We start from the raw sequence: 10,647 nt of genomic DNA on the forward strand, positions 1-10,647 counted from the left end.
ATATATGTATATATGAGAAGAATGGGGAGGAAAAGAAAAATAAGGTATATAAAAAAATTAAAATCCAGCAATTATCTAGAAGTATCTGTTTGTAGATTGTCATTATTAAACATTTCTAAAGGTGTATTGTCATTTCAAAGATATGGGTAACGTTCCTCTTATTCACAGCCCACGTCACAGGTCCTGTTTGCCACTACTTCCAGTACAGTATGGATATACAAAGTGCATTATTCTACCTATAGGTTAAACAGAAGAAAATAAAATATACATGGGGATGCATGTGAATGAGCAATGTGGTAATGTTTTATTGCCATTTGACTATATCTAGAATATTCATCAATTACAGGATTATTTTAAAGCCTTGGAAGATGCAGATGAAAAAGTACAGCTAGCAAATCAAATTTATGATCTGGTAAGCACAATCATAGTTTAATTTTACATGGGATCCAGGGGAAACGGGATCCTCATACTGTTGATGGAAAATGCTTCACACCTTTAAAAAAAAAACGAATGATAAAACACAGCTTTTGATTTATGCAACATTTAAACTTGAATTTGTGGTAAAATGACGTCTGTCATTTTGGAGGTGCCGACTGGTTGCTACCTCTCCTAGGCTTACACGGTAGAATGCTTTCCCATTTACTTTCATACTGAATTGAAATATTTTCATCTGTCTGTGTGTATTTTCAGTACTGATTTACATTTTATATGCATTAAAAAAACAACCTTTGACCTTGCCTAAAAGGCATTAGAGATAGAAATCTGCAGATGCCGGTAATGTTCAGACATCTCATTTCAATAATACTGGACTATAAATGTAAAAAAGATTTGGAAAATGTTAAAACTTGTTGATTGTAATGTTTTTTAGGTAGACCGACATTTGAGAAAACTTGACCAAGAACTGGCGAAATTTAAGATGGAACTGGAGGCTGATAATGCTGGCATTACTGAAATATTGGAAAGAAGTGGGTGCACATTTTTGTACAGAATAACACTTGTACTTAAATAATTATATTTGTGAATTTTCTGGTACATGGCTTGGTACATGGCATTGAGGCCTTTAGGTGTAGAAGAACCATATCAATAGTATCAAATATGTGAAACCAGGAGCATCAGTTCAATCATATAGGGTTTCTTCCCTTCAAACCAGGGCAGGTACCATCACAAAAAGCACAGCAATACAAGTAGGGAGAAAAAAGTGATAATACATTATTTAAGTACAAAAAATAAATATCACACCTTTCCCATTAAAACCAGGACATAATTGTCCACAGTAGCTAACAAACATGCAACACCTCCTATTATAGGCTAACGTCTTCTAGGAGACAAACTGCTGGCAACAGTTGCTATGCAGTAATAGAACCAAGCACGAAAGAACACTATAACAGTGTAATAAGGCCAAACATACTGTATAACCATCATATGGAATCTTATTTTGGCAAGCATATTCAGTCCTTCTAGGATTATTATCAAGGAAGTCCAGAGATATGATGAATCTCATATGCAAAGTTCCATCTCCCGCCATCAAAGTGCACATATCAATAAAGAGTAATTTTGTGAGACGCCAATAAATTGGCAGATATTATTCATGCAAAGTTCCATTTCTTGAGATAAAGTGCCCAAATCGGTGGATATTGAAAAACACAGTGATTGCCATACGCTTGATATTATTTGAAAAAGTCCTGGCTTACTTCTCCACTCCCATACTTTATGTACATCATCTGTGCTATAGATATACCGCCACTGAGGTAAATAGAATGGGCTTTCTTTAGCTTTTTCATTCTGGTGATCTGATCAGTAAAACACTCAGCTGCCCAGTGTATCAGATGGATTTCCTTGAGGATTGGGATGCTGCATGCCAATCTCCCAGGAGAGTCATTTTGTTTAATATCTCAAAATTACTCTCCTGGGAGATTGGCATGCAGCATCCCAATTTCACCGCCCATAGCACGTGGGCAGAGCAATGTCTGATGATGATCATGCATTTTGTGGATTTGTAATGTCAAATTGTTTCGAACATGAGTCCCTTTATCATTTTTCATTACATTTGTTTAGGTGAGTGATTATCTTGCCTGCATAGATTTTAACTTCCCTATAGATGTGTGATGGCATTGAATCGTGCACAAACGGTATATAGTTAGCCCGGCTTGGGTTGCAAGGGCATTCTATCTGTTGCTTTAAAGAAGCTGGTTTAGGTTGCTTGTTTCTTTCATTGTTTGATAATTATTTGAATTCTGCTCTTCTAGGGTCTTTAGAACTAGACACACCAACTCAGCCTGTGAATAACCACCATGCTCATTCTCATTCCACCGGAGAGAGTAAGTACAATGAGCGTTATCTTATATCATTTCTAAACTGCAGCAGCCATTAAACACAAATGCTTATGTCTACAGAAAGGAAGCACAATCCATCATCCCATCATTCTACTACAGACCATGTACCAGAGAAAAAATTCAAGTCTGAGGCGTTGTTATCAACACTTACGTCTGATGCGTCTAAAGAAAATACTCCAGGCAAGTTTTGTGTCATACATACAAACGCTGGTTTGCAGGGACAGACACATAGTCTAGGTGCATTATTAACAGTCACTCGAATAGTGACCCTTTCAGTCCATAAAATCACCTGGTTTGTTTTACTAGTGTAGTTTACTGTTTAATCCAAAAATGTTAATTTAGGTTAAGTGAGCTGTTTTTTTTAGTTCTCATTTCTGTTGGGGGAATAGACTGGGATTTGACTGAGAGCTGCACAATTGGTGGGAAATTCAACTCTGTGCCTCTATATGTGTAGAGAGGGATAACATAACACTATATTTATTATGGGGTCTATTCACAAAGCTGCCGTGAGCAGCCGAGTGAATAACCAGCCCGAAGTGAAGTGAGCCGAACGCTGTTCGGCTATTCACTTCAGGCTTGTACGGCTGATTTCAGCCGTACACCGACTAAAATCGTACATCGGCTTGCTGCGCCTGGCTACTCGCTGCCGTTCTGCCTATTTTCATAGATGCCGAACAGCAGTGAGCGAATAGCGGCTCGGCTATTCTGCTCGATACCTCTGTGGTAACGAGCAGAATAGAAAAACAGTTAAAAAAGTAGAAAAAATAAATAAAAAATGATTGGGCGGAGCTAGCAGTGACAGCTAGATCCGCCCAACTGTTTTCTATTGGCCGGGCGGTTCTGCTGCCGTCAGAAGAAAAAAAAACACCATAGGAATGCATAGCTAGATTCCTATTGGCTATTTCACTTTGCAATAGCAAACTAGCTATTGCACCCGCCCTCTGCTGCTGTCAATCACTAGAAGGGGACCTGATGGAGAACTTCAGGTCCCCTCTGCTGATTGACAGCAGCAGTGGGCAGGTGCAATAGCTAGTTTGCTATTGCAAATTGAATAAGCCAATAGGAATGTAGCTGCATTCCTTTTTTATTATTTATTTTTATTCTGACGGCAGCCAACGGCTCCGATGTCAGAAGAAAAAAAAAGACAACAGAGCAGGGAAAGGTTTACTCTGCCTAATTGAGCAGAGTAAAACTTTCCGGGAGAAAGTGTTGCTCGGCCGGGAGCCGCTATCTAATAGCGGGAGCGTCCGGGAGATTTGGGCTATCTGGAGATCAGCGTCCCTGGTTACCTGGTAACCAGGGACACTGATTTATCTGTGCAAGTGGCCGGAGCCAGCCGTGAGATGACGGCTGGCTCCGCCCAGCCGGCCGCTCGGCCAGCTTCGGCTTTCACCTCGGCTCAGTCGAGCCGAAGCATATGCCTTCGGCTCGACTGAGCCCCTCGGCCAACTTCGGGAGCTGTACGGGCTATAGTGAATAGCCCGTACAGCAGCCCTTCGGTCGAAGCTAGCTGAAGGATCAGTCGAAGCTACAGCTAGATCCTTCGGCAGCTTTGTGAATAGACCCATATATGTTAATTCCTGTGCTACACACTATATGAGCAAGTACATCTTTGAGTTGTGCTTGGAATCTCACAACCGTTCACACCTTCTAGTTTTATTGGTAAATGGTGATAGCAATCACATTAATAATGCACAAGTCCTCCTTTTTATTAGAACAGTGACATGTGAAGCAGTGATGCTAGGTTTGTGTTTTGATAAGACTGGGGTTTTTGTATGGCAATCAGAAAACAGCAGGATGGATGGAAGGAAGAATACAGTAGACAAGGATAGTGAGGTGCACTTCATTATGATTATATACCTTTTTGTAGTAAAGAGTTAAATAGACAATAAACTTACCAATCTGTTACATGGTCCATTACATGCACATAATATACTTGCTAATGAGCTTCACCCTTTGCTTGCTCTAACTGATCACTTTTGAAATGGCGTTAGTCTCTGCATGATGCGCTTTTATGGACCTGCATAATTATGTTTTTGTATATTTCCCTAGGGTGTAGAAATACCATGTCCTCCACTACTACTAACGTTTACAACGTGAATTCCTCCCAGCCACTAGCATCATATAACTTGAGCTCTCTTTCAAGCGGAGCTGCTGCAGGAGCTGGAGCTGGGGCCATTACCATGGCAGCTGCTCAAGCGGTTCAAGCAACAGCACAGGTACAACATATGTATTCATGCTTTTTACACAGTGTATCTCCAGTTTACTTTGCTTTTATTTGAAATATGTGAAAATATCAAACTGAAAATATCAGAGGACACATTTAAAGGTGTACTTTGGTATTTTCACATATTTCAAATAAGAAATAATCTGTTTTTACTGGTTATGTACAGATGAAAGAAGGAAGACGAACGTCCAGTATGAAAGCCAGCTATGAGGCATTTAAAAATAACGACTTCCAACTTGGGAGAGAGTTCTTGTCTAGAGACTCGACGAGTTATTCATCTTCAGCCTTGGCTTCTACACTAACACAGACCTTGACGTCTTCAGCAACCACAGACTCAAGAAGTGGCCGAAAAAACAAGTAAGTGAGGTTTGGGCTCCATTCACATATGGCGTTTACGTTTTCCGTGCAGCAAGAAAACGCGCAATTTTTTACATACGCATGGATTTCCCGCATTTGAGGCTATCACTCTAGTCGCAAGCCCTTAAAATCTCACGCTTGGACTATTTTGTTTGACGCATGGTTTTGTACCGCGCAGAGGCCGCAATGGTCTGACCAATGCACATTGGAATGCATTGTTTTGCATGTGTAGCGGTCATGTGTGAATGGCGCCTTAGAGAAGTTACATTAAAGCAGAACTAAACTCTGCTGCTGGTGCTCATGCGTTTTGCCTGCCAAATGGCACCCTCTAAAGATGTGTTGGCCGTGATCTCCCTCCTGACTCCATTGCCGCCGCTGACATCTTCCCCCTTTGTTCTCTTTCTTTAGCTATACAGATTGGCCGGGATGACATAACTTTTGCACATGTGCACGGAAGTTACTTCATCCTGGCATTGAACACAAGCTGAAAATGTACTTTATTGTTATTATTATACAGGATTTATATAGCGCCAACAGTTTGCGCAGCGCTTATTGTCACTAACCTGCACTCATTCACACTTTTTGTATTTTGGAGTGATGACATTTTCTTGTTAAAGATATTTGCACCTCGGGTATTAATAAACCCTGGTGGTTTATTATCAGTGTTGTTATCGTTATCTGCTACACCTAAATGTTGTTTTCTTCAAGGTATCCTTTTACATAATTTCTGTATGCTTCACATTGAGTTAATTGGAGCCAAGCATACATATTGATGAAAGTGCTCCGTAATTGTTTACTAGTTGCGTACAAAGCGCATGTTTCTTCTTTACCCCATGATATTACAGGCATTGAAAACAAAATTCACTCCCCGCTCCAGATAATTATCCCCACAGCCGCTCAGTCACGGGTGCCCGCTTCCAGATTATCTCATCCACACATCAGTATTATACAAAAATGAAAAAAGCCACACTCCATAATCATGTAGTTCTATTGAACACATTTCTGCCATTTAGACAGTCCACCTTGATGCATAGATAGATGGGCTGTCTATATACCAGAAATTCATTTGATATACATCTTTATCGAAAAGGAGTAAAGCTTTTTTTTTTTCCTTTTGTGTATAACATTGATATCATAGGCATGCATGTATACATTTTAAGTGTTTTTATGTGATTTTTGATGAACTATTACTTTGTCTCTTTCTCTGCTTAGATTTGACATAAAGTATTCTTACTTATATTATTTTGCTTTTTAGGAGCAATAATAAATCTGCAAATCAACAATCTTCATCGTCTTCATCTTCTTCCTCATTGTCCTCTTGCTCGTCGTCATCTGCTCTAGCGCATGAGCTGTCTCATCAACAGACAGCAGCTGTTCCAGAGACGGACTCTAATAGCCAAGTTGACTGGACATATGATCCCAATGAGCCCCGCTATTGTATCTGTAATCAGGTGAGGCTGCTTGATGACTCTAGAGTTTTGCTTAGCAGTAGGGGGGTCTTGCAGGAATATTCTGCTCAGAAAAAATGTAGCCTAGATCTTACAAATTAGTACACAGGTGTCTTGTCTGGTTGTCTTATTATTTTCCAGAGATTTATAACATGGCATTAATTTCTTCTACTATAAGTTTATTATGGTTACAAAGCAATACGTCACTGAAGATCTTGTGTTGGTTATTTGTACTTCTTCCTTACAACATAACACTTTTGGTAAATGAAAAACAGAAAAGAGATAAGTGCTTCATAATTCTGTCGTGCAGCAAGGCAATGCTACTGAACTGTGAGACAGATTAAAGTCTCCATTCACAAAGCTTTAACACAATGATAAGGCTGAAAATAACTGTCATTTTTTGAATGTAAGTATGCTTATCCTTGTGTTCGCTTTGGTAGTTGAGCCTTATGAGACAGATTTACTATGTGATTACAGCTTGATTCAGAAATCACCCCTCTGCACTCCAAAAATATATAAAACGTACCCCTGACCACTTCTTAAGGTGTCCATACACCTTACAACCATTGCACGACTTTCGTTGTGTGATGGTTGTAAGGTAATTAAAATCTCGTACGATCTGCCCATCTTGGACAGGCAGATCGAACTTGCGATCATCGCAAGCCCGCCCCGCTGAGGGGAGGGCTTCTGATTCCAATGCTGAGCGGGCAGTGTGTGCTTCCCCCGGCGAGAATCGTACAATTTTGGCCGGGTTTTCGAGCCTGCTCAGAAGAAAAAAGAAGTGCGACCATACAGTAGAAACGGTCGCACACCTTCCATACACCTGCCGTATGATGGTGGGAACACCCGCGATTATCGTACGATAATCGGCAGGTCTATGGTCACCTTAACCAGTTGACATCCGCGGTGTTAAACCCCCTTCCCATCCAGGCCATTTTTCAGTATTCAGAATGTGATTTTTCAGTGGAAATCTGTCTCCTCTAAAGTGGTAAATACACCAACAGTTTAGCATATATATTGCAGTACACTTCGATCTAATTTTGTTTGGAACAATGTCCCTGTGAGTGTTTTAGATCTTTTGTTCCCACTATGTGTCACTTATGAAAGTGGTTTTGTAAACATTTTAACTACATTGCAGCTTTTCTATTTTAGGTATCTTATGGTGAAATGGTAGGATGTGATAATCAAGATGTAAGTATTCCAAATGTATTTCTGAAATGTAATAAAAGTGTAGGGGAAATGTTTAGTGGGATAAGTGTGGAGCTGCCCATAAACAACATGACGTAAGCAAGCAATGTCCCTCCTGATTACAACAGCTGGGCTGGTTTCCCTCAGGGAGTCCGAGGCATTTTGCTATTGTGCAGGGAGATTTTATTACGTGTTTAAATGATTAGGGTATGTGGATTATTAAACCTTTTCCTATGCTTTTCTTGATGTTTGCTACGAGTCTCCAGATTGGTGAATAGATTTGTTACATTCTCTGTGGTGCAATTTGTTTTAAGAACCTTTGTTAATTTATGGTAGAAGCCTGCATTTTCATGTGAACTAACCTTTACAGATATGAGTGAGGGCTGTTTCACACATTTACAGAGGTGAGCTGTGTTTTTCCGCACCAGTCTAATGCAGGTCACTACTAGAAACCCATTCTTTTTTTAATGCTGGTGTGATATGAAAAATGCAGCCATGCCGATTTACTAAAGGGTTTTAGAATGTTCACACTATAAAATCTTTGAATATTCTATTCAGTTATCCAAACATGGATACCTGTAACAGTGTCCTTAGTTGAGTAACTTCTATGACATCTGTCACATTGTAGGCTGGGAAAGGTTTTGGGTGAAATATTTGTAAAATGTATACAAACATAATACATTTATAAGGACTCATGCACACGGGCGCACTGCAGAGCAAATGCAGGTTTTGTATTTGTGTTAGCGGCACCCGGGAGCAGCTACTGTGGTTTTCTGTCCATAGCATTGTATGGATAGAAAACGCTGTACACCCGCAAAAGCTGTACGAAAATATGCCTGTGTTTTGTAGCTGTATGCAAACAATCAAATAACGCCGTTCACTGGTCTGACTCTGAAATCTGATTTCTTTACTATGAAAATCAAGTTGTGTGTAATGTTTTTATTGATTACATTATCTCTCCTTATTTCATTGTTTTTTTTCAGTGCCCTATTGAATGGTTCCATTACGGATGTGTAGGATTATCAGAAGCTCCCAAAGGAAAGTGGTATTGCCCACAGTGCACAGCTGCCATGAAAAGACGAGGAAGCAGACATAAATAAAATGAAAAAAAGACTTCCTTAAACATCTAAAACATTTTTTTTTTTATTAAACTGAAACCTGCACATCATTTCATGTTCACAGCAGTTCATTTGGTAATTGGATTGGACAGTCGCTGGAGTATTCAAAAGAATACTATCTCGGTATATCGTCATCTCATATGTCAATATATGGCATTTTGAAGTCATATTTCTGTCCTTCTGGGATTTCAATGCTGAGGGTTATCTGTAACTTCTGTGCATATTTTACAGAGGTAATTCTATGAAAACGCTATATGAAACAAAGGCTATAATGGAACATGGTATAAAAATGTCACAGGATCTACTATTAAATAAGAGTATGCAGTAATTTTTAAGCTCCTTTTTATATATATCTATTTTGTTTTCTTCAGAAACATGTCTCAGCTGGCTGAAGAAACTTATCAGTGTTGTTGGGCTGGCATCCATTAACTGTACATAACCTATTTAATCTGTTATGTGAGAGAGACAATTTTGTTAATGTTACTACACAAATACTGGTGGCAACATCAGTGTGATTTCCTTTTTTACCAAATGATTTTTTTGTGTTTTCAATGTAGTAGTGACAAGCAAGTAAAATACAACTTATTTGACGTTTTTGTTATGAATTAACTCTTAGGAAGTATGATATTGTGACCATTTGTTAAACTTTGACTGGTAGGATGTTTCATGATAAGATGTCCTGGCATTGTGAATGATTAAAGAGTTAATAAACCAAAAAGAAGTTGCTTTATATATGAACACCACCACAAACATGCATGTTAAAAATTCCCCATAGCTCTAATAGCAGTAGAGGGTACTGCCACACAGGTAGTATCAATGAATTGCAGTGCAATACATTTAGCATATAGCTGTCGATGCAGATATAAGACACGCACAGGTGTAGCATTCTCCTAAACTTAATGTTTGTCGCCAAAGTTTTGTCAGTGTGCATCTCTCCTTTCTCAAACCAAATGTAGAGAGCTCAAGATGTCACACTTGTGCTTATTCATCTGGATGAGTCTTTTGATCTGCTAGTAGTCATACATGGGGAGATTTTTTACCAAGATTGCTGGTTTCCAGTAGCTCTATACATGCCTTTTTGGAGCACCATATTACTAACGCACTTTATTGACAGCGCTACTGATGCATGGATTCAGTGGTAATGGGGTAAAGACATAATTTCCCTTTTCTGTGGAGAAAAGGGAGCAATTGTTATGATCTGCATGTAAAAAACAATTGTTTTCTATGTGCCCTAGTATTGACTGGTATAGTTCAGTTGTCTTACACGTCAGTCACCGTATATAGTGTGAACATGTCTGATATCCGTAACAAACACACACACCATGTGCAATAACAGACAGCTATGCAATATCAAGCACTTGGAAAAGTGCTCATTTCTGTGTGTCTCATGTGCAGTGCTCTGCAGATAAACATGCTTCTCTGCGGGGACCTGAATAAGGTGTACAATTTGTACACTCCAAATAAAGTTAGTGACACTAAACTCAGGAGTTAAGTCTTAAAAATGCATTCAGGTACCTTCACTATTAACAAAAGTAGTCATCACTCCTGTAATGGACTACAATCTCACGTTTAGTTTCCTAATTTGTACTGAGATTGTAGTCCATCACAGGAGCGAGCTTGGAGTGCTGACTACTTTACAACAGACACAGGGACCATGGGGAACAAAAGTAGCCACCTTCCCGAAGGAAGGACAGTGTCAGCACACATTCAGAGATGATTTGAGGATCTACAGCCGAGTGTTACATAAATAAGATACATTTTGGTACTTGAATGTATTTTTAAGGCTTAAGGGCCTGTTCACATGAGGCCCTTGTGTTTGTGATGCGTTCCAGTAAAAAAAAAATGTTATGTTAGCTGCAGTGCAGTGCGTTTTTGAAGCGTTTTGCGTTTCCTGACCGTACAAAATGTGACATGCGGTATTTTTCTGTCGTAACCTGAACGGACTGCGCACGTGAGAACTAGCCCATAAAACACAT

At 39.4% G+C, this 10,647-nt stretch overlaps 1 protein-coding gene across 2 annotated transcripts in view; it reads left to right on the top strand.

Annotated features, from left to right (window-relative positions):
- ING3 (inhibitor of growth family member 3) overlaps positions 1-9,376 on the top strand; it is a 17,828-nt gene extending 8,452 nt beyond the window's left edge. The window contains exons 4-12 of one of the 2 annotated variants that reach the window (XM_018553068.1): positions 347-412; positions 869-965; positions 2,247-2,318; positions 2,394-2,517; positions 4,393-4,552; positions 4,727-4,917; positions 6,173-6,368; positions 7,518-7,556; positions 8,537-9,376. In XM_018553068.1, coding sequence (XP_018408570.1) covers positions 347-412; positions 869-965; positions 2,247-2,318; positions 2,394-2,517; positions 4,393-4,552; positions 4,727-4,917; positions 6,173-6,368; positions 7,518-7,556; positions 8,537-8,653 — 1,062 coding nt within the window. In that variant the 3' untranslated portion in view covers positions 8,654-9,376. Of the gene's footprint in view, positions 1-346; positions 413-868; positions 966-2,246; positions 2,319-2,393; positions 2,518-4,385; positions 4,553-4,726; positions 4,918-6,172; positions 6,369-7,517; positions 7,557-8,536 lie in introns of both variants that reach the window. The other variant, XM_018553067.1, reaches the window with a different exon arrangement.
- Positions 9,377-10,647: the final 1,271 nt, after the last annotated feature.

This window comes from Nanorana parkeri, unplaced genomic scaffold (genome assembly GCF_000935625.1).
Source record: "Nanorana parkeri isolate BGI_ZX_2015 unplaced genomic scaffold, ASM93562v1 scaffold108, whole genome shotgun sequence".
Classification (NCBI taxonomy): domain Eukaryota; kingdom Metazoa; phylum Chordata; class Amphibia; order Anura; family Dicroglossidae; genus Nanorana; species Nanorana parkeri.